This window comes from Aureobasidium melanogenum (genome assembly GCF_000721775.1).
Source record: "Aureobasidium melanogenum CBS 110374 unplaced genomic scaffold scaffold_11, whole genome shotgun sequence".
Lineage (NCBI taxonomy): Eukaryota > Fungi > Ascomycota > Dothideomycetes > Dothideales > Saccotheciaceae > Aureobasidium > Aureobasidium melanogenum.
In genome coordinates, this window is record NW_024470063.1 from 585,491 (window position 1) to 609,478 (window position 23,988).

The 23,988-nt window shown below is 50.0% G+C and overlaps 12 protein-coding genes across 12 annotated transcripts; 6 read left to right on the forward strand and 6 right to left on the reverse strand.

Moving 5' to 3' along the window:
* Positions 1 to 457: 457 nt before the first annotated feature.
* M437DRAFT_9961 (RmlC-like cupin) lies at positions 458 to 841 on the reverse strand (the record flags this gene model as incomplete). The annotated part of the gene is made up of 1 exon (XM_041029123.1): positions 458 to 841. A coding segment is annotated over one exon (384 nt), but the record flags the coding sequence as incomplete, so codon positions are not given.
* A 769-nt stretch (positions 842 to 1,610) lies between these two features.
* Positions 1,611 to 1,966, forward strand: M437DRAFT_66413 (uncharacterized protein; the record flags this gene model as incomplete). Its single annotated transcript, XM_041024739.1, has 2 exons — positions 1,611 to 1,686; positions 1,740 to 1,966. The coding sequence occupies 2 exons, from the start codon at positions 1,611 to 1,613 to the stop codon at positions 1,964 to 1,966; spliced, it is 303 nt and encodes a 100-aa protein (XP_040879581.1).
* Positions 1,967 to 2,711: 745 nt separating this feature from the next.
* On the forward strand, positions 2,712 to 3,244 carry M437DRAFT_49435 (uncharacterized protein; the record flags this gene model as incomplete). The annotated part of the gene is made up of 2 exons (XM_041021833.1): positions 2,712 to 3,015; positions 3,069 to 3,244. 2 exons carry the CDS (start codon positions 2,712 to 2,714, stop codon positions 3,242 to 3,244), a joined length of 480 nt encoding a protein of 159 aa, XP_040879582.1.
* Positions 3,245 to 5,012: 1,768 nt separating this feature from the next.
* M437DRAFT_66415 (uncharacterized protein) lies at positions 5,013 to 5,436 on the reverse strand (the record flags this gene model as incomplete). Its single annotated transcript, XM_041024740.1, has 2 exons — positions 5,013 to 5,301; positions 5,351 to 5,436. 2 exons carry the CDS (start codon positions 5,434 to 5,436, stop codon positions 5,013 to 5,015), a joined length of 375 nt encoding a protein of 124 aa, XP_040879583.1.
* Positions 5,437 to 6,838: 1,402 nt separating this feature from the next.
* On the reverse strand, positions 6,839 to 7,939 carry M437DRAFT_75683 (Malate/L-lactate dehydrogenase; the record flags this gene model as incomplete). Its single annotated transcript, XM_041026466.1, has 1 exon — positions 6,839 to 7,939. The coding sequence occupies one exon, from the start codon at positions 7,937 to 7,939 to the stop codon at positions 6,839 to 6,841; it is 1,101 nt and encodes a 366-aa protein (XP_040879584.1).
* Positions 7,940 to 8,524: 585 nt separating this feature from the next.
* On the forward strand, positions 8,525 to 9,363 carry M437DRAFT_66417 (uncharacterized protein; the record flags this gene model as incomplete). Its single annotated transcript, XM_041024741.1, has 2 exons — positions 8,525 to 8,527; positions 8,638 to 9,363. The coding sequence occupies 2 exons, from the start codon at positions 8,525 to 8,527 to the stop codon at positions 9,361 to 9,363; spliced, it is 729 nt and encodes a 242-aa protein (XP_040879585.1).
* Positions 9,364 to 9,664: 301 nt separating this feature from the next.
* Positions 9,665 to 11,587, forward strand: M437DRAFT_49289 (dihydroxy-acid and 6-phosphogluconate dehydratase; the record flags this gene model as incomplete). Its single annotated transcript, XM_041021811.1, has 3 exons — positions 9,665 to 10,297; positions 10,348 to 10,725; positions 10,778 to 11,587. 3 exons carry the CDS (start codon positions 9,665 to 9,667, stop codon positions 11,585 to 11,587), a joined length of 1,821 nt encoding a protein of 606 aa, XP_040879586.1.
* Positions 11,588 to 11,772: 185 nt separating this feature from the next.
* On the forward strand, positions 11,773 to 12,775 carry M437DRAFT_75685 (uncharacterized protein; the record flags this gene model as incomplete). The annotated part of the gene is made up of 3 exons (XM_041026467.1): positions 11,773 to 12,191; positions 12,242 to 12,383; positions 12,443 to 12,775. 3 exons carry the CDS (start codon positions 11,773 to 11,775, stop codon positions 12,773 to 12,775), a joined length of 894 nt encoding a protein of 297 aa, XP_040879587.1.
* A 521-nt stretch (positions 12,776 to 13,296) lies between these two features.
* Positions 13,297 to 15,271, forward strand: M437DRAFT_49702 (uncharacterized protein; the record flags this gene model as incomplete). Its single annotated transcript, XM_041021879.1, has 2 exons — positions 13,297 to 13,696; positions 13,752 to 15,271. The coding sequence occupies 2 exons, from the start codon at positions 13,297 to 13,299 to the stop codon at positions 15,269 to 15,271; spliced, it is 1,920 nt and encodes a 639-aa protein (XP_040879588.1).
* Positions 15,272 to 16,007: 736 nt separating this feature from the next.
* M437DRAFT_49697 (uncharacterized protein) lies at positions 16,008 to 17,820 on the reverse strand (the record flags this gene model as incomplete). The annotated part of the gene is made up of 3 exons (XM_041021877.1): positions 16,008 to 16,342; positions 16,401 to 17,181; positions 17,509 to 17,820. The coding sequence occupies 3 exons, from the start codon at positions 17,818 to 17,820 to the stop codon at positions 16,008 to 16,010; spliced, it is 1,428 nt and encodes a 475-aa protein (XP_040879589.1).
* A 726-nt stretch (positions 17,821 to 18,546) lies between these two features.
* On the reverse strand, positions 18,547 to 21,480 carry M437DRAFT_30295 (seven-hairpin glycosidase; the record flags this gene model as incomplete). Its single annotated transcript, XM_041019179.1, has 4 exons — positions 18,547 to 19,725; positions 19,795 to 19,914; positions 20,041 to 20,991; positions 21,064 to 21,480. Coding segments are annotated over 4 exons (2,667 nt in total), but the record flags the coding sequence as incomplete, so codon positions are not given.
* Positions 21,481 to 22,113: 633 nt separating this feature from the next.
* On the reverse strand, positions 22,114 to 23,851 carry M437DRAFT_49644 (T-complex protein 1 subunit zeta; the record flags this gene model as incomplete). Its single annotated transcript, XM_041021866.1, has 3 exons — positions 22,114 to 22,343; positions 22,395 to 23,748; positions 23,810 to 23,851. 3 exons carry the CDS (start codon positions 23,849 to 23,851, stop codon positions 22,114 to 22,116), a joined length of 1,626 nt encoding a protein of 541 aa, XP_040879591.1.
* Between the last annotated feature and the right edge of the window lie 137 nt (positions 23,852 to 23,988).

Genomic DNA, 23,988 nt, shown 5'->3' on the forward strand with positions numbered 1-23,988 from the left:
TAGTTCGAGAGAATTTGATGACTGTGACGCGTGAGTCTTAAGTCGCATGGCAAAGGCGAATACACCGCTTAGTGGCTCTTGCATGTTAAATGTCTCGAGGTAGATGCAGCTGCTAGGAGTCGACGCGTGATGTGGGCTCTTTAGTCTGGATCGCCAAGTCACATCAATTGGCCAATACCTGTATATAGCGCAAGGTCATCTGAGGGGCTACCATCAAGGTGTTACAATATATATTTCGTGAGATGCTTAATAAGAAGTAGTCGTGGTATGTACACAATAATCATTCCTCAACACCGCCACCCAAACTCCAAAATAGTGTGATTAATAGCCAACCCGCGAGAATACCAAAGAGTCGTTATGTGTAAGAGGAATTGTGGTCTTAAGCATCCCAACCGTAGATCTTCAGGACTGGAGGCTCTTTGCGAGGCACGAGTTCGTCGACGCGCTCATCCACCTTCTCCACTTCCGAGAATCGGTACTCGACATCGCTGAAACTGGCGGTCGGGAACACATAGAACCACTTCAGTTCCTGGTCTCCAGTGTTCTTGATACCATGCTCGGCATCTCCAGGAATGAATACCGTGCTGCCTCCCGACACGGCATGAACCTTGCCATCAACAGTAACCTCGCCCTTGCCAGAAATGATATAGTAGATTTCTGACTGAGTGTGGCGGTGGTGAGCCAAGTAGCCAGTGTTTGCAGGACAGCTAGCGATACCAGCGGACATGTCTTGAGATGAGGTCTTGGGAGCTGAGAGCAGGGTGTGCCATGTTACCTCACCGCGAGAGCTGTCTGAAAAGCTCTCAGGCTGGGTTTGTGATGTGTAGCTGGCATCGATCACGACAGCTTCTTGAGGAGCTGGTTTCTTTGCCTCCTCTTGTGGGGGTGTGAGGGGTCTTGTTTGGTGAAGGCGGGGCGAGCTTCCGGTTCTCTTTCTCGGCAAGACTGACCACATTGCTACAGCTGCTTGAATTTGTGGTTTTGAAAGGTAAGAAGAGAGGTATGGATGTTTGGTTTGAAGGTCAAGAAGCTGTTCGGAGAAGGTCACAAAGATTGTATTCTGGGGTTCTTGTAGGGCTCTTTGCATGTTATATCGCAGCTTCGGCACATGCGATAGGCGATCGTGGAGGAACCCATTACCTATTTGGGAAAGTTGAACCAGTGGAGGGGTCGCTCATGCTCGTTCTACAGCAACTCCTTGCCAAAACCAACAATCCGGTCCATAAAGCCTGGCCTTATCCCGTCGCAGATTCCACATGCGAAAGCACTTTTGAAAGACGGTTTCAAGATGCTGCTCGATGGTAAAGAAAGGACGCCTTTGACCCGGTCCGAGGTTCTCCCGCCCAAACTGGTGATATACAGCTCTGGTCACGCCACGAGCTTCGATCGCGAGCGAATCCGTTCCAATGATCTTTCCGAGATGATATACAGTGAGTACGAGTTAACGCCGTCAATCTCGTGATGTCTTGTGTAGCAAGGATGTCTCTGGGCGGCAGGTAGGTATATACGCATCTCTGGTCGTCCACTGTCCAAGGTCTAGCGACATCACACCAGTCAAATTGTTTGAGACAACAACAACAATCGATTTGCTTTAATCCAGAGAAACCAACATGGCTGCAAACCCAAACATCACCATGACACAAGTACTCAGCCTCTTTCCACACGCCTCAGACATTACTCCAGAAGGTAAACAACCTTGCAACAACACTCCCAAGATCGTCACTAACCTACGTTTACAGAATCTGCAAAATTCGAACAAGAAGTTCAACTGGAGATGGACCGTCGCGGCAACTTCCACGGCAATCATGGCAACGATGTCTGCTGTCAACGACGGCAGTCCGTACCAGAGGTAGCAGAAGAAGAACTCGAACGACGCTTGCTATGGGCCAAGAAGATGATTTCTCAAAATCCTGCTTTGTGTGCCAGGTCTTGTCAATTGCCTGGTTTGCAGGAAGAACCTCAATGATTTCTGGCTTCGAGTCCATTTTCTCTGCTTGGATATGGCGAAGGATACCAGGGCGTTCGGGATTGTGATACTCAGGCGGTCTTTTGTTGTTAGATCTGGGGACATAGAACTCCGTTATGAGCAGCTAGATGAGGCTCTAGGAATATACATGGCGCAAAGCTTGTAGGCGGAAGGATCGTACAGTCCGTGCTAATGACTCGGTGTATATGAGATACGATTCAAATGGCAATCGATTCGATTCAACATACGTTTCCCCTACTATTCAGGATCCGAGAATCTCGCAGAGCTAAGGAAGGATAATGGTCGCGGTTCTCGAGACATGTATCATCAATGCAACGAAGCCCTCGCGATCTTGTCCCCCAGACTGAATCCAATCAATTGCCTCATCTACGACATGTGAAACCGTGTTGGTTGTCCAAAAGCAATAAAGATAAAGTGAGGCAAAAATCGCGTGATGGTGGCACTCGGTGATGTTGTGATTTTTGCTGGGCGTCAGGTGAGGCTAGCTTAACCGCCCCGGATGAATACAGAATATCTCATGTCTACGAAAACATCTCACGGACGCAATCGGTATACAGATCCATTGCACAATGGAGAGTATGCTTATAAGAGAGCGACGACTCATGTTTGCTACTCCAAATATCTTCAATTCAGAAGACACAAACACACTTCATCAACATATATCAAATTCAACCAAGCTATTTTCGAAACAAGAGCTGCCTATCTTTCTCTTAATCTATTTCAAATGTCAACTTGGAATCAACTCTACGATCTTGAACCCCTCCTCCATACTCCTCCCACAGAACCAACCTCAAAACAACAACACTCGTACATTACCTGCAAACCCTACAGACGCTACGATTCCGATACCTCTTCCATCAGCAGTGCTGAAGGCATCGACGATTTCGACAGCCCAACCTGGTGGGATATCCTTGACCACGAAGAAGAAGCCATCACCCGCTACAAGAAGTTCTTGCGCGAGCAATTAGCCAAAGGACAGAGTTCGAAGAAGCAAGAAGAACCTGAGGTTATGATGAGAAGATTGCAAGGTACGTTAACGGTGGCTTGGGTCCAGAAGAGCAAATACTGATAGATACGATAGCGAAAAGCAAGCCTGTACAAACTACAAAGACAGTGTCTTTGCCAGAAAGATGCAAGGAGAAAAGCGATCACACGCATATTGTTGAGAAGATGCAGAATTCGCGAGATCTGGCTGGACCGGTTGAGTTCTGTTTCTGGAGTATGAACGGTCAAGAGTGCAGATGTGGAAAATGTTGATTGATGCTTGTCGTTGAAAGAAGGCTTGCTGTTTAAGGGTTTGCAATGACACTGGCTTAGTCTGGGAAGCACGGATGTACTTATTGGATGATAATGACCGGCGGATTATACACTTCGCTCTAGAGAGATTGTTCTTCGAAAGCTTCTCTCAACCACAATCGGCAATACGTATGCCTATTGTACCCCAAAATATCTCGGGAGAGGGGAACTTGCGCAGGAAAGTGCCATCTCATCGGCTCTCTTTGAGGGAAATGCTGGTTCAGTTACAACTGCAGGTATTCGTGACACGGTTTGTGCATATGAAAAGTATATGTTTGTCAAGCAGTGATGTGAGATTTAGTCATTGAATGTAGCATTCAAAGGCAAGGCTGCAGCTGAAAGCGCGAAGATAACGCTGTTCAGGGCGACGAAAGTGCGCCTGATGACCAGAAGTCGACAAGCTGATATACTTGATGGTCGGATACTGTTCTGCTGTGTAGCTCTGATGTCCTTTGGACTGTTTATATACTCAAATATTCATGCTGTGCTCATTCGACCTTTCGGTATCTCCGACACTGCTTAATTCGAGCTGAACTTCTGGATCAAATGGCATAGTCTCTGCTGGGTTTGTGTAGAGATGACCTTCAGGTATAGCGTATTATCGGACGACTATCGTTCTCGCGCGTTTCCCCCTGTCATAAACAGTTGGTGCAACGAAAAGCGGCATAGCTTGCGGAGGTTGAAAGATCATGGAGCTCAAGGTGAGCCGCGCACGACCTAGCGGTGAGCAACCTTACATCGAAAGTCTTGTCGTGCAGTAGTCTGGATAACCGTTTCGTACACGGTTCTCAGCCCGCAAGTTGAAGACGTTTGCTCAAGCATATTGTGGGAGAAGACTAGCTCCTGCCAAATGTCAGTGCCTCATGGACAACCCGTTCGTGAAAAGTGCTCCTTGAAGCAGTGTTACTGTCGGTTGCATCGAGCTACAAACCTTTCATTCTGAAGATCAGCGTGGTGCAAGATTTCAAGCGGTTCCTCTTCCTGCAACCAAAAGCTTTTCCATGTGCAACCGTGAATATGGCCTTGTCGGCGAGTGCCAGAAGCAAAGCTCATTGCTAACACTCAAGGGGAATTTCCTTTCTAGAAGTCGAACAAAGTTTCTTCGGCGCGGAAGCATGGACGTCTTGCGTTGATGGACGTTGAAAGAGAGATTTGACAGTCCGGAGACTAGTCAAAAAGAGCTTACTAGAACATGCGCTGGAGCTCAGGCGCGTGACCGAGCTTGTCGTACATGGCTATATTTGCGTCTATGATAGCAAGAATATGCAAGTGCAAGCGACATGAATGGGACGCAGAGTGAAATGGATCCTTAAGATTATGAAGTCGGAGAAAAGGAGAGAGGGGGATAGAGAGTCGAGAAACGTGAGCCGCAGGCACAATGTCGGCAAAGCTTCACGTCATCGACTTGAAATATTCTTATGATCAATATTCTTACAGTCCAGTCTATCATTAATGCTCAAGGTATGTCTCTGGCCTAGTCAGATATATAAACCGTATTATCTTTCTGCGCGACCGATATCATGCCGGTGCGAGAATATCGCTGACTCAGCATTTCGCTGTACTAACTCTGTTTTACAGCACCCAAATAGTCCTGTCCGATCCTAATATTCCATCTTCCTATACGCCGATGCAAGCAAACATTTTCTTCGTGAAAGTCGTGTAGTCGTAAGCCGTTGTCTTCGGTCGGCGCGCGCCAACTCTCGTCGAGGGTAGGCTTTATGGATCTGCTCTACTCATCGTCGATGGCGGATGACTCTTGGGATAGGGATTCCATTGACCATCGACGCCTAACGTCGTCGAAATCCTGTACAGATTCTCGTCGAGACGAGCCATGAGGAATGGTGTGACGTGTAATTGTTTGTCTGTCTTCGCTACCGTTGCGTGCAGCCTCGGGCACATGAGGCATGGCCGGACTTATCGATGTAGTGGGAGACCAGTCTTGATATGAGTCGGAAAACGAATCCGGAGATGAGCAGTCACTCTTCTCGGTCTGAAAATCTGGAGCGAAGTGCACGTGTCTACGAAGAATATTAGACTGGCAAGAAGACCTATGTTTCAATAACTTACTTGGCAGGTCGTAATGTGGTTCTAGCCATTTTTGATGTGAGAGAAGTTTGAGATCCGGTGGTATGCATAGTTAAAGAGGCAGGCATGTTGGTTGTGTGTATGTGGGTGGAAAGAGAGAAACAGACTTTAATGTGGAACTAGGCAGGGGAGGAACGAACTCGATGGCTGTTAAGTATTTGTTCAACAGTGCTAGATTTCTAGAACCCCAATGACGGCAGGTGACCTATCGAGAGTCCGATCTGATTCGAGCCGCGCAAGCAATCTCCTACTTGGAATAGGGAGAAGAGGAGAAGATCCGCACGATTGCTAGTGACAAAACCGCAGTCAGGCCGGTGGTGTGATGGTAGTTGGCGATTGCGGAGAAGTACGGGCTGCAGGTGTGAGAAACGTCAGTGGTTATCAGGCGAGCGCTGCAGGAACATGAACGAGGATCGTGGAATAGGCGTGCATCGGACCCGTGTCTGGGCACATTTGACCTGGGGATCATGATCCAGAAGGCAGAGTGGAGCGGCAGTCGTGCAAGAACGAGGCTCTCCGGAACCTTAACTCTATGGCATTGTTGCCCTGAAGATCGCGACGACCTACAACATCATTTTTGTGGGTTGAAACAGCCATGATGTGCGAGGGACGACGATCCAGTGTGGCCAGAGGACTGAAATTTTTTGAGGATGAAGTCACTGCATGTCGTGTTTGCCCTCAAGCAAAGAGCAGCAATCCGTGAGTGTCTCACGAGTCCCGAGCGCAAAAGACGTGAGGCTACTCGTAATGCTTGAACATTCTATGAAAGTGGGACCGGGGAAAGCAGGGTATTTGGAGAGCCGATTCCAAGGCTCGTTCGGCGCATGGTCGTTCGCAAATACCTATCGTCGCTGTACATGAAGATCGTGCCATCGCCCTATCGTGTTTTGTGACCCGACAAAACAAAGCAAGCCCCCTGGGGATTGGGGAAGGTAGACAGTTCGATGTTAGAGCCTCAAGGGGCACCACATCCTTGTTTCGTTTTTGCAGAGTGGAGTCGGACATATTCAAGCTTTGAGGACTTGGTTCAGCGATCGAGGATGCTGTTTGTCACACAGCTGAACGTCATGTTAGAGAGAAACTTGCAGGCGAAAAGTTGTCTTGATCGAGATCGGCGTCATCAGTCTGTCGCGAATCGTGGCCTGTGCGGACTTACTTCCATTCCAGCGAGCCGCCAACCAAGAGACCCAGGCACGCACCCATCCTGAGTCACTCACTTCCATCTCTCCTTTATGAGCACTCCACTATATTGTCCTCATTATATCCGGACTGGTCAATGCAAATGCCTCTTACGAAGAAAGTCCCTAATTCGACGGCTGAGCCGAAAGCATGCACAGCCTTGTACGGCCCAGGACGTTTGATTAAATTGACTGCTTCTTGACTTGGGAAAGTGCAGTGGACACAGTGCTTGCTCTGTATTTCTGCATTGACAGTATCGCACCGCATCATCGTGAGGTCGCTGTAGGACGATCAATTCTCGCGTTCTCCCTTTTGCTCCCAGTCCGACACATTGATCTCGTGTGAGCCAACTCGCCTAGCCTCTTCATTTAAGGCCTCAATCTCTGCTTCAACATATGGTATTCCCGATCGCGCTCTCTCTTGTTGTGTCAGTTGTTCCAACTCTCCTGGCATGTAGATGCGATCGACTCCAGCCATCTTGTCCGAGCCGACGACGCGCTGATACAGATACTCCATCCTATCTTTGAAATCTTCCATGCTCATAAACAGGTCTGGTTTGATTGCGACCAAGAAGTGGCCAACGTCCGCGGGCCGTGATGGATCGTATGGGTTTGTGACATGGCCTGCAAAAGCGGACCCAGATAAGACTCCGCTGAAGACGTCCATCATGATCGCCAAGGCGCTTCCCTTCGGTCCGCCCATTGGCAACATGACACCTTCGAGAGCTGCTGCCGGGTCGTCTGTCTGTCGTCCTTCGGCATCTAATGCCCAATCTTTTGGGATCTTTTCGCCACGACGCTTTGCTTTATAGATTTTGCCGCGCGCAGCAACAGACGGCGCCATATCCAGAATGAAAGGGTGCTCATTTCCTGGAGCTCCACAAGCAATGGGTGACACTCCCATTAGCTTGGATTTTCCTCCCCAAACTGGCAATGCTGGAGAAGAGTTGGTGAAAACAAGGGACATAAGGCCAGCGTCGAGAGCCTGCTGAACTACCCATGCTGACATCCCGAAGTGATTGGAGTGTTTGACCGACACCATGCCGATGCCGAATGTTTTGGCCATATTAATAGCTTTCGCCATGCCGAGTTTTGCAGCTACAAAACCGAATCCGTTCTTGCCATCGACTTGAGCAACAACAGGTGTAATTTCTTTGAGTTCTGGTTCTGCTTTTGGGTCCAACACGCCTTGTCTGATTCGAGCCACGTAGGATGGGATTCTGTTGACACCATGTGTATCCACTCCTCTCAGATCCGCTGCAACAAGACAATCCGCGACTGTCGAGGCGTGTTCTGGAGAGACTTTGTTCGCTTCAAGCACTGCCTTGACATATGCATGTGCATCAGACGAAGGGATCCTGGCTATACGAGAGCTTGGCTGTCCGTCCGACATGTTTCAAATCGTGTGTTCGGTCTGGAAAATCCAACAAGTTGATAACGTCGTCCTCGAGTCTGGGGATGGACAATTTCTATCAAGCAGACGGACAAGTTTGAGTAATTAAGTCGGTATTCGGGTGGGGAACTAATCTGCCGGGAGCGGCCCCGACCTCCGTTGAGAATCAATACTACATGCTGTCACAAGAAGCAACAAGATGGATTCTTGAATGTTGTTTTGTTCTCACAAGATATCGTTGCTGGCCTCCTTCACCAGAGTCTGGAAAGCTTTCTTGAACCAGGACTATGACATGCGTGCTGTTACTCGGTTAAATGCATACCGAAGGGCTCTGGAGAGAAGTGCGGAGTGTGGGGCATCTCCAGACCCATCACATCACCACAGGCCACTTCTCGAAGTCTTCTGTTGTCGCATACCGTCCACAACACGTCGTGTCAGTATACACTCTACTAACAGTCATACTTGCAGAGCTTGAAAGCCGTTTGTTCAGCTCACAAGCTGCGCTCAAAGTCTGTAACAGCCTTAGGGTTTTGACTTTATGGTAGGACCTATGCTCTTGGCAAGGTGAGTCCATATGAGTGTATTATGGTAAGTTCAAGGACTCGAAGACTTTTCGAGCTCTGGTTCTTGATCCCTCCACGACAGAGCATTCGATATCTGATTGCGCGTTCAACGAAGAACTGGCAACTACCCTCCAGACAAGACATCCAGTACTTGCGACGCTTTATTGTGCCGATTCGCCTTTTCACGACGTAAAGTACAACATGAACACACCTCCTGTCCCATGGAACGTACAAACACCGCACCTTCATCAAGTAGCTTGCAAAGTAGCCATGGAGGCTCAGGCGGCCAACCTGAAAACAACAACCAACAGCCATTATATCGCAATGAGCGACCACATTCAGTCAACTACCTTGAAAATAAAGAATCCTCTCGACACAAGCAGGTGCGACAAAGGCCATGCCTGCACAGACATTGAAATCCCTCAAACAGACTGCGCTGCTCAGGCGCCACTTATGGATGCATCAAATTTAGTGGAGGAAAGTGATTTGGAGAGCGTGGATATTTCTTCCGACAACGAGTCCGATGGCTGGTCGATCATCAGTGATCGCAGCGATTTCGTTGTCGTAGACTCTGCTGGTACTACACACCAATCTTCGGACGCTAAGTCAAGGAAGAGATCTGTTGTGCCTAAACGCATCTCGAAGCTGCGTGACAGGTTGAGAATTTCGGGGATTCGGCCACGAAAGATGATACCGAGCCAAAAGGAGCAAGAGGTGCCTGAGATGAAGCCTGCTATAGATGCCGGCAGTCAGGGTTTTGATGAGCATACACAGAGATTGGCAGCTCCTCAAGCTACTCCTAACGTTATAGACGAACTTATTGAGCGCCTTACTGAGCAAGCAAGAGCTTTAAAGCTTTGAGGATTGCGCAAGGCACAACCTGGGCGATGCACCTAGGATGAGAATCCAAGAACAGTATCGATCCATATTGATATCGAAATAGACATAACTAGTCTTCCATGTTTCCTTGATTGTCCAAACCTTGGTAAAAGTGAACTTCAGAAACTTGTGGAGGAGTTGTGCCTCGAAACTCTGGAGAGAAGTGCGGAGGGGTAATATAGTGGGGCATCTCCAGTCACATCATCGACAAAACTGATGACAATACCAAAACCATTCATCCTCATCCGACATTTTCAAAGTAATCACAAACAACCAAGGCATCATGGATAATGAAGAAAACAGGATCGACCCACAGAATGACTACGACCTCTCAAGACCCCTTGACACAACCACCGGCCTACGACAAGGCTTAACCTCCTACGGCGATGCCCATTTCAGCCTCTTCCTCCGAAAAGTATTCATAAAAGCCGCCGGTTACGGCGAAGATGCCCTCTCCCGTCCCATCATCGGCATTATAAACACCTATTCAGCATTTAACCCATGCCACGCCAACATCCCCCAACTCCTCGAAGCCGTAAAACGCGGCGTACAACTACACGGAGGCCTAGCCATCGAATTCCCCACCATCAGTATACATGAATCTTTTGCTGCACCTACAAGTATGTATCTCAGGAACTTGATGGCTATGGATACGGAAGAGATGATCAAAGCACAGCCGGTGGATGCGGTGGTTGCGATAGGTGGCTGTGATAAAACTGTGCCTGCGCAATTGATGGGAGGCATTTCTGCGAATAAGGTTGTTTTGCCGTTGGTTACGGGGCCGATGATGCCTGGGTCGAGCAGAGGGGTCAGAGTGGGTGCGTGTACGGATTGTAGGAGTCAGTGGGCGGCGTATAGGGCGGGGGAGATTGATATGGAGGATATTGCTGCTGTGAATGAGGAACTTGCTCCTACGGTGAGTTGCCTTTTCCTTTGCCTGATGATGGCTTTACTGACCATCGGAAGTCGGGCACTTGTGGTGTGATGGGCACTGCGAGCACGATGGCTTGCGTGACTGTTGCACTCGGCTTGATGCCTTTTGATGGTGCATCTGCGGCGGCTGTTTCTTCGGCACGTCTGAGGATTGCTGAGCGAACGGGCGCGAATGCAGTCGCCGCAGCAGCGGCTCAAAGACTTCCTCAATCGATACTTACGAAGGAATCTTTTCTCAACGCCATCACGGTCCTTCAGGCTATCGGAGGATCAACCAATGCGGTGGTGCATTTGATGGCCATTGTCAATCGTCATCCTGATGTGGCTGGGTCGATCACATTGGAGACTTTTGACGAGATTGGAAGAAAAACGCCGCTTCTTGTTGACCTCAAGCCAAGTGGTGAGAACTATGTATGTGACGCGCGACGACTTTTTGTGAAGACCGCAAGCTGACAATATATAGATGACTGACTTCCATAATGCTGGTGGAATGCTTGCTTTATTACACACGCTGAAGCCACTACTTGACCTCGAGGCAAAAACGATCAATGGCAAGACTCTAGGAGAAGAACTTGAAGCCACGCCATTCAAGCCGTTCAAGTACTCAAGCGAACTGATTAGGCCTCTCTCCAATCCGATGTATCCAAAGTCTGCACTTGTAGTGTTGCGAGGAAACCTTGCGCCGAGAGGAGCAGTAATGAAAGCAGCCGCTTCAAAAGAAAGAAGTCTTCTTACCCACACGGGGCGCGCTGTGGTCTTCAAGAACACGGCTGATATGGCACAACGCATCGATGATCCCGACCTACCTGTAACCAAAGACTCAGTGCTCGTCTTACAAGGCGTAGGACCAATCGGCAATCCTGGTATGCCAGAAGCAGGCGTCATCCCCATCCCTCGCAAACTCGGAGCTCAGGGTGTCAAAGACATGTTGCGAATATCTGATGGACGCATGTCTGGCACAGCAGGCGGCACAATCGTTTTGCACATCTCGCCAGAATCTGCATTGCCCGACTCAGTGTTTGGATGTGTAGAAGATGGAGATTTGATTGAATGTGACGTTGAAAAAAGACTGCTCAGACTGCATGTCTCTGATGAAGAATTGGCGCATCGTATTGCTGTACGATCAGCGGCTAAGAAAAAGGAAGAGCATGGTACGAAAAGGATCCATGGGAGAAAGCGTGGATATAGGGGATTGTATGAGCGATGTGTGAATCAAGCGGAGGAAGGTGCCGACTTTGATTTCCTCACAGCAGCAGGACCTACTGAGTCGTGATAGCAGCAATTATGTTTTATCCTTGTGGAATGTGTATCTCGGAGGTGCCTGGAGGAGTGAGAAAGTCCGCAGTGGTCAAAGGAGGTCAAAGCGTACAGGCTTGGCAGAAAGTTGGACTCGCGAAAGATGCGCATGCGGCGAGCGACAAATTGACAACGACAGGTCACACCCACATCACACACATCATGTCGCGGATATCTACTTTCGGAAGGGCTGTCAGCCAACTGGCGACCCCCAATGTCTCGTCCACCACCTGCAGATCCTGCCAGCTACGACTCAGCGCCGCCTCGCAACAACGCCAATTGCAGACCTCCGCTACCCGTCCCGCAATCGCCGACCGCTTCAAGTCTGTCTTTGGCGGCAAGAAGAAGGAAGAGGACTCGGCAGACCTTGCTGCAGCCGAACTAGCAGAACTCGACGACACACCACGAAAGCCTGACTTCCCTGGATGGTATCTACCAAAGGAGAATCTGCCCGAGGGATGGGCCAAGACGCCGGAAGAGGACAAGGAATATGTTATGGCATCCGAGGGCAAGGACTTGGAACATGTGGGAAGCGACAAGTGGCTCGAGCAGCAGTTCGATGACAAGCCAAAGTACAAGGGGTATGGAGCACAACCAGTTCGTCATGAGGTTTTATACTGACCCTTTGCAGATGGGCAAAAGTCAGAAAGACCAACGCATTAACTCCCAAGGATGCCGGAGAGCAAGTCCTCAAGGCTGCAAGAGAGGCTGGCCTCAATGTGGACCAAAAAGGCTTGGACTTTGCAGTAACAGAGGTCAAGGACAAATTCAAGGTATGTGGACAAAGGAACGAAGGAGATAGAACCAACAGGTCTGACATGATTTCACGCAGCTCACCAAGATCCTACGAACCACCACAAACATGCAAATCTCAGACATTGTCATGCACAGAGCAACAACGCTCAAGGACTTCCAACAAGCCATTCTCACAAAGCCCAAGCCCAAGAAGTTGGCCTTCACACTCTTGGCCAACGAGGAGCTGATGGCAAACCGCAACATTCAGGTTCGCGGAGGCCGTCAAACACCGGTGCACAAGGACAGAGCCGTTGGCAGGTGGAAGTTGATTGAGGAAGAGCTTGTGAACAAGGGTCTTCCCGTGTTTGGACATGGCATCAAGGCCGACAGAGGTATCCAGGCTGAAGAAGCCAAGGACCAAACTGCATAAGCCAACCTGACTGTTTGAGACGCAAAAAGCGTGCGGTCTTGAACAAAGCCGTCTTGTACAAATATCAATGTAAGCATTTAGCGAAGTCCTTGATGACATAAATTCTCCTGTATATCATGTGAAACATTCAAACGACATAGGTCCGGCGCGTGAAGAGAAGCAGAAAGCAAACGAAACATAGCTCAAGGGCTACAGGAAAATTCAAGCAACAACAGGACTTCTGCCCTGTAGAGGTAGTCTGTACTACCGTCCTCCTGCACCTAGCGAGACGATAGGTCGCTGATGAATGCTATAAGTTTAATACCATAAGTGGTCATGGTCAAAAACATGAAATACGCACGGACCAAAACCTAGCGCAAAAAGTTGATGGAGCGCTGCCCCGCGGATGACGGACTGGTAGTGAGAGGCGTTTGTCTACAGCGGAAAAGAGAATCAAAAGCAGGCACCTCACTCCGGAGGCGCATGTTGATATTGGTTTATTGCCTCTGGAGTACGAAGTTCACCGCCGTCTCATTTTCACCATGAGCTCCAAGGCAATGGCTCGGCAGCGCATCGTGCCTGCCATTCCGCATCAACTGACTATCCGCCGCGCAAAAGTCGTTCCAGCAGGCAAGAGCGACCAACAACCCGCCGGTGACAAGGGAAAGAGCGCATCACTTTCGACCAGCGCAGACAAGTTGGAAGCTGCACCGCGCACGAACGGTATCGAACACGAAGATGCGCATCACGGGAACACCGCACTTGTCAACGGGGCCAAAGACGAGCAAGCCAAACAGGCGCCTGCTGAGGAGGAGCCTGTCGCAATCAAGGAGCTTGCTGTGAACAAGGAACTCCTGGAGGAGAAAGAGAAGCTTGTTGAGAACAAGGAAGAGCCTGCCGCTGAGAAGGAAGTGATTGATGAGAAGAAGGAGGAGGTCAATGGTAAGTCATCCATCGTACCTTCCTTCACATCGCGTATGGGATGCTAAACGATAAGTAGGGGTTACCGCTCCCATTCCTCGTCGTCAGCCTCATCACCAGGACGCTCAAGCTCTCCCATTCATTCCCAAGCATAAGCACAAGCACAGTGAATCTCTCGTCTTTGGCGGCCTTCAAGACTCGTCCAGCGCATCGCCTGCCGACATGTCAACCTCGGTCTTCTTACCTCCTCCGCCTATGTCCGCTGTCCCTCCTGCAGTGAATCCTTACGACAACTTCTCTGCTGCCCAGTCATATCCATCTGCCGCTCCTCCTGCACCTGTCGCTGTAATGGCTCCTCCTCAACTGCCCAACGGCCACGCCTTTGCACACACAAACGGAGCTGCCGCCCATCTTGGAAGCATTTCATCTTCGCCTTCGCGCACACCATCGGTTCCACTTGGCGATTCTGCTGTCGCTACACCTGATGCCTATGTGCCACACAAGCATCATGCTCATCAGCCATCTTACCTTCCCCCTCCCCCTCTCCACAACAATGCGCAGCATCTGGCCGATTACGTCCTTTCCTACTGGAATCAGCATGAGTTTGCCGACTACCTGCTTGAGCTTTACTCCAGCAATCAGTCTGCCAACCCTTTGATGCTGCCTGTGCACGGAATCATTATTGCACGCTACCCTGGTCTCCTCAAGCTCATCAACAGCCTCCCTCAGACTCGTACTCACTCTCGCGCTACCATTGTCCATATCCCTCGTAGCTACTGCTTTGCCGACGCCTCTGCGTTCGCCGATGCAATTCGCTACGTCTATGGTGGCCGCTTGATCGAGCCCATGTACATTTTCAGCAACCCTGCCAGCACTCCAACCACCCGCATGCGCTACGTCCTGTCATACCTTGCCGCTGGTCATTTCTTGGGTGCTGAACCTATCGTCATGCACGCCTATAACATGGCTTTGCGTATTCTTGGCTTCAACGAGCTCGAGACTGTTTTGTTCTTCGCTGCATGTGGCTGGTGCCTCACTGAGAATTGTTTGTATGGTCCCTACGCCGACCAAATTGTCTACCAGGCTCTGTACATGGTTGTCTCAAGTATGAACGCAGACTTTGTCTTTGACGCCTCGGCTCCTGAGTTCGCTTCTGTTCCTCGCCTCCCTATCAGCTACAACTCGACCTCAACATCTCAATCTCGTCCCGACTCACGATCTTCCTCTGTCTTCGCTTCATCAGACGCCCAGTCCGGACAGCGTACCATGTCAAGCATCCGTTTCGGCTCAGCAACCCCTAGCAGTTCGGACACTTCCTCGCCCAACTACCTCCTGTCATCTGCACTTCTGTCTTTGTCTTTCGACGCTCTGAAGATTGTACTGGAGCACGATCAGCTCGTGGCAAACTTGGGTTTCGATACATTGCTTTCCATCGCTGGCGAGATCGTGCGCGAGCGCGAGCGTCGTCGCGTCGATGCCTGCAACTCACTGCATGACCAGAAGAAGACCCCTGAAGGAGTTCTTCTTGTTGGAGAGTCGGTGGGTCGCGATGTGACCGGCACACGCCTTCAGCTTCACGCAACACGCCTTGGTTGATATCTTACAACATCAACCTTGCTTATGGAACGCTTTAACGAGACTCTGTTTTTTCTACATTTCTTTTCTTCTTCTGTACTTTTTTTTTTTGCTCTTTCCTTATTTACGTTCCTCCTTCTGCAGAGGAGCTCTTGGGTTAATTAGAGCGCTGGCAACATGGGAAGAACAACAACACAAAAAGCGAGACAACATATGCGGACACCATTGCTGCTTTTGCTCGCGCTTTTTCTTTTCTCTTAATATGTTTCTTTTCAGCGTGGCATTCTATTGGCATGGCGAAGGTGCTCAAAAATGGGAACACAAAAAGGGGAACCACGCAATTCAAAAATGATACCAAATTCAATTTTTCTCTCACAATACAAAGAACCAGTTCAAAAGTCATTCATCTTCTCGTTGTTCTCCTTGCTATTTGTGGATTCTGTATTGTTGGTGTAGAGCTTGTGATTGAACAAGTCTCTTCACCTCCTGTATAAGGTTCTAGCGAATTGCTCTTCCATCTTGAAAACGGCACAATCACACTGAATGATCCAATACATAAGAAAGGAGTTTCGTACCTATTTAGACAAATGACTGAACGAAAAGAAAGAAGCAAGTCATTACCCATCACTTATCATCCTGTAAGCATTACCACCGAACCCCCAAACCCAAGGCCCTTCGCGTATTCGTCGTAACATTCGTGTTTCGCATCCTCATGTCCCTTCACCTCCATATCCTCCCTAAGCACATACCCAAATCATCACGACTCCAAAATCTTCTTGGCCCTCATCGCAGCAGCATTATCAGGACCTCCCACAGCAGCTCTATGCATAGCAGCCGCATACGCCTTGGCATTCGCAATTTTGATTTCTTCTTCGTCTGATTCTGCTTCTGCTTCCACTTGAGCTGTTTCTTGTTTTTCGTCGATGTTGAAATCGTTCTCTTGTGGTGCTGGCTTTTCGTCTGCGCCTTCGTCTTCCGAGGCAGAGGTTTCGACTTCAGAGGCATTGGCGGACGCTTTTGCAGATTCGGATTCGCGGAGCATGCGGACTTGTTTGCCGCGTTTGTGGCAGTACCAGAAGACGAAGAGGAGGACTGTTGTTTTGTTAGCAACAAATCCAGAGGAAGGGAGGGAAGGAAGGAGTAGACTTACTGAACACAGCCAAACTCATAACCACATTGGTACCAGTGACGAATGCTGGGAATCTAACCTTGAGGAAGTTGACGATGTTGGTCAACATACTCGTGACCGTTCCTTTGGAAGAAGCCAAATCCTTGATGTTTGGGACTTTTCTCTTCTGCTTTTTGTTCTTGAGGTAAGGGTTTGCTGCTGAGGCTGAGGCTGAGGAAGAAGCAGTGCTGGCAGCTTCCATCTGTTTCTTGAGGTCATTGCCAGGTTTGTCTCCGGCCATTGCCATGATTTCTGGTCCCATCGATGAAGCAAATTTAGCAGGCAAAGACTTTACCAGTGTCTGCACAAAAGGAGGCATATTTTTGAACATCTGCTCGAGATGTTTTTCATTCTCTTTGAGCAGGGTTTCGAGGTCTTCCCATGCTGTGGGTGCGCCATTGACAATGTCTTTGAGGATCAAGGTGAATTCAGAGTAGAGGCGTTGGGACTGGTCGCTGAAACTGAAGACGCGGTTGTTGATGGCGGAGAGATTGAGGCGGTCGAGTAGGACGGAGACTTCGCGTTCGTCTTGTTCTTTGGACTCTGGCGACTGAGCCTTTGCCGCTGCTTCGGCTGTGTCTTGCGCTTTTGTGTTGCCGAGGCCGAAAGTGGGGACTGAAGGGATGTAGGATGCCCAGGTGCGTTGGGTGGGTTCGGTGGGCTTGTCGTCTTTTGAGTCTGTGGTTTGAGACTTGGGGTCGTCAGTCTCCTCCTTTGGTGTAGAGTCATCAGTCTCCTCTTTGGTTTTGGAGTCGTCAGTCTCCTCCTTTAGTTCGGACTTAGGCTCTTGAGGTGCATCATCGGCTTCCTTGGCTGCAGGTTGCGATGTTGTTGTCAAGTCATTGATGGGCTCGTCCTTGGTCTTTTGGGCAGTATCTTTTGCGGCCTCATCCTCAGTCTCTTGGGCAGTCTCCTTTGTGGTCTCGGCCAGCTCTTCGACCTTATCCGCAGCGTCGTTCTTCTCGTCCTGAGTAGATGTCTCCGAAGGCTTCTCTGAGGCGACATCCTTCTCTTCCGTAGCAGGCGCTACCTCCTTCTCCTCTGGCTTAGCATTTCCCTTACCGCCCCTCAACGAGGCGAGAGAAGGGACTGAAGGCACACCGACACTAGGAATATAACTCGCCCACGTCCTCTTCTCTTTCTCCTCACCAGGACTTGCCGGCAAGATCATCTCAGCAGCTTCCTTTTGCGTCTCATCTGCTTTCTTCTCGTTGCCTTCATCATCAATCACTGTAGGCTCGATGGTGGGCAGTGGAGGGGCAGGAGCCTCTTGACTAGTAATCCTTTGCAGAAACTGTTCGTCATCGTCATTGAGAACAGGGTTCTGAGGGTTGGTTTTCTCCAGCGCTTCTTTATTCTTGCGAGCTCGGGTCCAAGAGAGGACGTCAAAGTATGAAGACATGTTGATTGTTTGCATGTACTGAGAAATGTTTCAGATGTAGACACAAAAAACGATCAGTAGGATTCTTAGGAAAAGTTGGTAGTGATATTTAATATTTTCTAGAGGGGTCATGGGTGGTTGTTTCGAAGTTGGTCACTATGCCGTGTTGGCTGTGGCGCAAGCTGTCAAGGGTGTGACGTCGGCGGGGCGTTTGCATGTGATACTGTACAGCCGCAAGTCTCGACCCAACCTCCTCCCGTCCCTCCTTCCTCGACGACTGGCTGAAATGTCATCGAGAAAGACGTATCAGAATTTGCTGATGAATCCTTTCTTCTGTCTTTCGCTCAACTCAATATCCCTTTCCAGATCCTGACTAGATCAAGTCACTTTAGCATTCCACTTCTGACCACAAACGCCAAGCATATCGTTTAGACCAGGAGTCCTGTTTCTTGAGGGTTGTAGATGGAATAAAAGACTGCTCGTCCAAGATGGCTCAGAGGGACCCTTCTAAGCTGGCAGGTCCAAAGAGAGTCTAGAAGCAAAGGACCTCTTCCATCCAACATCGAGACACGACACCAAATGCAGGCCAGGAAAAGTTATTTCAAGACGATAATGTGACTCTTTTTGTAGATGCAAAATCATAACTAAAAAGGACATCCAAATCAGAGAATCAATAAGACAAAACACATAAAAACCTCAGATCATGCCTCTTCTGTCATCAGCAGCAGAAGCACTAGATGAACCAGCAGCATCCGGTCGTCTAAACGGATGCGCCTCAGTATTCAAAACCCATTCATCAAGACTAATAACCCCCTCCTCTTCAAACAGCAGATAGAAATACTTCAACGTCTCCGCCAGCCAGAAACTCTCTTCACTGTCCTCTTGCGTAGGGAGAGTTTTCGTGACATCGTCGATTGCAGAAGCGCCATAAGTTGCATAAGTATACTTTTGCACTGCGAGGAACATTTGCCAGCCGACTTCGCGCCAATGAGGTGAGCCGGTGATGCGATACATGTAAAATACTGATTCGATGGCTTCGGGACGGAGGATGTATTTGCGGCTGAGGAGGCGTGTCATTCCTGTAGGAAGGCGTTCTTCAGAGATACGTGCGAGGACAAATTCTTCGTGGGAGGGTGGGGTGGGAGGGACGTATTCGATCACAGTTTCTTCTTTAGGTGTGGCCATGTCGAGTTCAGGGACGCTGTTGGGAACTGCAGGGGCAGGAACGTGTGGGACTGTTGCAGCAGGGCCATCTAAGTCTCTCTTATTGACTTGAGGTGCATTCCGAGATCCTGCTAATGATGTCGGAAGGGTTGTTGGGGGAACGTAGACTTTGGTGCGAGATTCGGCGTATGGATCCAGATCTTCCCAGTATTTGGTTTCGTTCCATTTGCAGTCTGTCATGCTTTCGCACTGCGAGACCAAGAAGTGTTCAGGCATAATGCCAGTGGCTGTGGCGTTGTAAGCCCACACACAGCCTTCAGTCAATTTGGCACCTATTTCGAGATCTTCCTCGCGACCAAATATCTTGGCTGCCATGGCGTACATGCCGCCAGCGAAGCAAGAAAGGTGAGCGCCTTCTGGTTTGAGGGTGCCTTCTACAGAGCCTTCTTTGGTGGGTGGCTGGGCCCGGTACTCGCCTACGAACAGGATGTCTGCGTCTTGGGGAGTCATGGGCCGGAACAAGAGATGCTTGGTAACAGCATCAATGGACTGCTCGTACAGTGTCTGGTACTTCTTCTCCAAGCCACCGAGCAGTAGATACTGCTTAGGGAAGTACTCGTACAAAGAGTCAGCCATGCCACCGATGGTGAATGTCTCATAGCCACCAGAGCCGCTGGAAGCCAGCCCACGAGGGATACACACGTCTTGTTGGAGAGTGTGCATCCTGGCTTCGGTTTCTTCTTGGAAGACATCTTCTGCAGCCTTTGCCTTTTGGTTTTCAAGATCACCTAGTTGGCGTTTGTTAAGATTTGCGTTCCTGCTATTCAGAACAGCGGCCTTTGCCTGAGGACTATCGAGATCACCTTCAGTCAAAGGATCATCCCAGCCAATGATCTTGCCCATTCCACCAGCAGAGGATGCACCCGCTTGCGAACCACCAGCGTTGATAGACTGAGAGGGGTTGTCCTTTGCCCGACGATTGTCAAGATCGCCTTCAGTCAAAGGATCACCCCAACCAGTGATCTTGCCCACTCCACCGCCTGAGGAAGAGCCAACTTGTGGTTTACTAGCGTCCACGGGCTGAGAGGACCCGTCTTTTTCGGTAGAGGGGCCAGTTCGTGTGCCTTGACCCTGGGTCACTGGACGCTGAGGAATGACAGGCTTACCATCGCCTACTGCGACATCGCCACCTTTTCCAGCTTCATGAGAATAGGTAGACTTGATCTGAGCAGGTTTCTCGCAACCAGAAGCATCAATATGAACAGGGAACAAACCGGGCATAAATGTCGCATTGGCACCAGAAGCGCTCTGCCACTCAAGGAAGGCATCGGTAATGCGATCAATAGCATCGTAATACTTGGGCTCCTTCGTCAATTGGGCAAGACGAGTGAATTCAACACTGAGAGAACCAATCTCAGCCAAGACGACGTGTGTACCAGCGCGATGAGGCTGAGAAGCAAAAGTCGGCATCCAGCGGTAGAAAGTGACAGGCATCCTGTTAGGGGTATCGAAAGCACCCATCAAGACTTCAGCGAGCTCGACGGCCTTGTCCAGCAGAACCTTGTATTGCCCACCGCTCAAGTCATAAGCCGAGAGCATACCACCAAGGTAGCGAATGGTAGTCTCGAAAAGAGGGATGTCTTTTCTCTGAGAAGTGGTGAAGTCAATCTCGCCGACGGCCCTAACGGCATCATCAAATTCATCCTTAAGGCCAACAATCCACAGTGTATCCAATGAATCGACCAGAGTGGCAGCCCATCCACAGAAGGGATCGCGAGCACCACCCGAGACGGGTCGTACTTCATCTCTCATCCAAGCTTTTGATCTGTATCCGCTCCAAGCATGCGAGACTGCACCCTCAATAATCTTCAGCTTCTTCTCTCTATCAGCCTTTTCGGCAGACGACTCTTTCTTGAAGTCGTGCTGGATACGAGGAATAGCCTTGGGAGTACCAGTGGGTAGTTGGATGGTTGATGAAACGGGGAAATGCTCAGGCATCTTAGACCAGTGTATGGTAGGGAAATTGACCTTGCCTTGACTGATTGGAGGTATCTCAATTCTGCCTTCACCAATCTCGGTCATATCGTCCAGCTCGTGTACAGGCAAGATGGCAGCAGCATCTTGAGGTTTGGTTCGAATGTGCGACTGTGTTGCGACGGCGGCGGACGAGGTGGTCGAGGAAGAGAGGGGAGTAGACGCCTCCTGAGTCGAGGGGATAGGCGCTTGAGCAAGGCTTGAAATGGTAGAAGCAGCTGGTTTGGTGGTCGGAAGCGGCGGTAGAGCACCAAGAATATCCTCTTTCGTAGGTTCGTCAGGTTTGTCGGGTTTGATCAGGTCAAGACCAGCTTGAGCCTTCTCTTTGGCGGCAGCTGCAGCATCATTGCCAGCCTGCTTCAACGCGCCTGCGCCAATGGCTGAAGGTAGGTCTATACTGCCATGTCCTATGAAGTAATATGTGGCCAAGATGGCAATGACAGTAAAGGCAATAAAAGCCCTGTAACGTCTATACCGAATCATGGCAGGCGGCTATATGCTCATCCAGATATTGGAGCGGTCGTGTGACTTAACTCCGAGAGAAGACGGGGAAGAATAAGCTGCCCTGTGGGTCCGCTCGCTGATCCAAGGAGAGCCCTAACGGCCAGGAAAGGGAAAGAAAGATAGAAATAGGGACGCGGCAAATGTCAGCTGGAGTTATGTAAAGGAGCGCAGGTACAAAGCGACAGCAGTGTCCTCGAGTTTTGGAATTGAAAGTGATGGCACTCTTGGCTGCTATTGCCGGTACTCCTTTGCCAAGCGCGTATTCATGCCTCCGCGGCATCAAATGTGGGTTTCGAGGGGCTCCATTTCATACAATACTGTACATTCGTGCAACACTGCTTGTGACTACGAATGCCGTCTTGGAGATTAGCTTGCAATGACTAGTCTTTTCAACATTGGGACCACGTTCATCTGCTGAAGCCTGGTCTTCGTTCGTGATGCAGAATAACCCAGTCTTTCATCTTCTCGCCATGAGTGGCTGGCTGAGATCAAACTTTCAAGTTTCACCTCTGCTGATTCTGATGCGTCTTTTGGAACATACGAAATGCTGCGACTCGGCGCATTATGCCATGATCGTCATGATTACTTTTTATCTGACTTGACTTTTGTTCCTTACTCCATCTGCTCTCCACCAGGACCGGGTGCTCTACCCATTTGTCTTGCCTTGAGCATCTCATCGCACAGTAGTAGGTTTGATGCGATACCAGCGGCTGAGGCAATGCAGTTACGGAGCACTCGGAATGAATCGTACACGCCTTCTTGTGTGGGATCCATGGGCTCGCCAGTCGTCAGGTTCAGACCGACAATGTTGCCCTCTGCTTGCTCATCTTGCAGAGCGGCGACTAAATCACAATCAGTATACGTGTAATCAATTGTGGATTGTCGAAACTTACTTGAGTCTTGTACGTCGTGCCCAGAGTTTGCGGCAAGAGTCTTAGGAATAACAAGAAGGGCATCGGCAAATGCATCAACACCCCACTTGGCCTTGCCCTTGACTGTCTTGCGGAATGCCTCGCTGTTCAGGTGTGCGTGTGCAGCAATCTGGAAGGCACCACCACCCGGTACGACGCTACCATCGACAATCATGTTGTAGACACTGCGGAGACCGTCACGGACGGCGTCCTTGATCTGGGCAATTGTGTGTGCGTTAGGTCCCTTGATCAGAAGAGTGACCGACTTGGGCTCCTTGACATCCTCGATAAAGGTGTACTTCTCCTCGCCGAGCTGGTGTTCGTAGACAGTTCCAGCGTAACCGAGAACATCGGGTGACAAGTCGTCGACACTGTTTTGAGCAATACCACCGCAGATGAGCTGCAATCTCTCCATGTTTCTTCTCTTTGCGCGGCGAAGAGCGAAAATGCCGTTCTTGACCAGAACATCCAAACTCAAGGGGTCAATACCCTTCTGGTTGATAATGACAAAGCCCTTGGTGCCATCGGTACCGCAAACCTCCTTCTTCAGCTCGACAATTTTGCGCAACTTCTCGTCAACGAATCTGCGCTCACTCTCGACCAACTTTTCTCTTTGTTCGGCGCTCGAGTAATAGAAGCCAGAGTTGATCTCGGACTTCTCGTATTCCAGACTGACGTTGAGAGTGAGGATGAAAGCGTTCTCGACACGCTTGGGCATATCGGGGTGTCTGGCGCCGTGGTCGAGGGCGAGACCACGGATAAGTTGTGTGTCGGCAGCGGTACGATGTTGCATGGTCATAATCTCAACCATGTGCAAGTCGGGCTTAGCAGGGGCGTTGTAGATGGCGAGGACAGCGTCAACGATATCAGGGGTGAGTTGCTCGGCCAAGGTGGCATTGATCTTTGTGGACAGCGAGGTGCGGGCAACGGAGAGGAGCAGTTCACGGTCGACATCGCGGTCAAGCTTGAATTGGTCAAGGAACTTGAGGGTCTCGGTCTTTGCAAGGTCGTAACCGTCGGTGATGACTCTGGGGTGGAGGCCTTCGGAGATGTAGCGTTGAGCCTGCTTGAGAAGCTCGCCGATGAGGATGACAGCAGAGGTAGTACCGTCACCAGTGATGTCGTCTTGTGCAGTGGCGGCGCGGGCAATCATGACAGCGGTAGGGTTCTGGATCTGCATCTCGCGCAGCAAGACACTGCCATCCTTGGTAAGCTTGATGCCGCCAGCGCCATCGACCAGCATTTTCAGGGTGCCCGAAGGACCCAAGTTGGAGGCAAGAACACCCTGGAGACCTTCACCAGCAGCAATGTTGACACTCAAGGCCTCACCACGGCGCTGTACACGACTTGTCAGTGATTGTTTGGTGGGCGCATAATAATTATTTGGCTGGACGCACCCTTGATTCGGCCTTGGGGTTGAGGAGTTGGGCTGCAGACATGATGGCGATGTGTGAATACGACTTCGCCTAGAATCTGACAAGAACCCTGTTGATTAAGCAGAGTATAGGAGCTGGCAGTAACAAGTCACTGTCTATTGATTGTCCGCAGCATACAACTTTCTCGTCTCGCGGAGGAG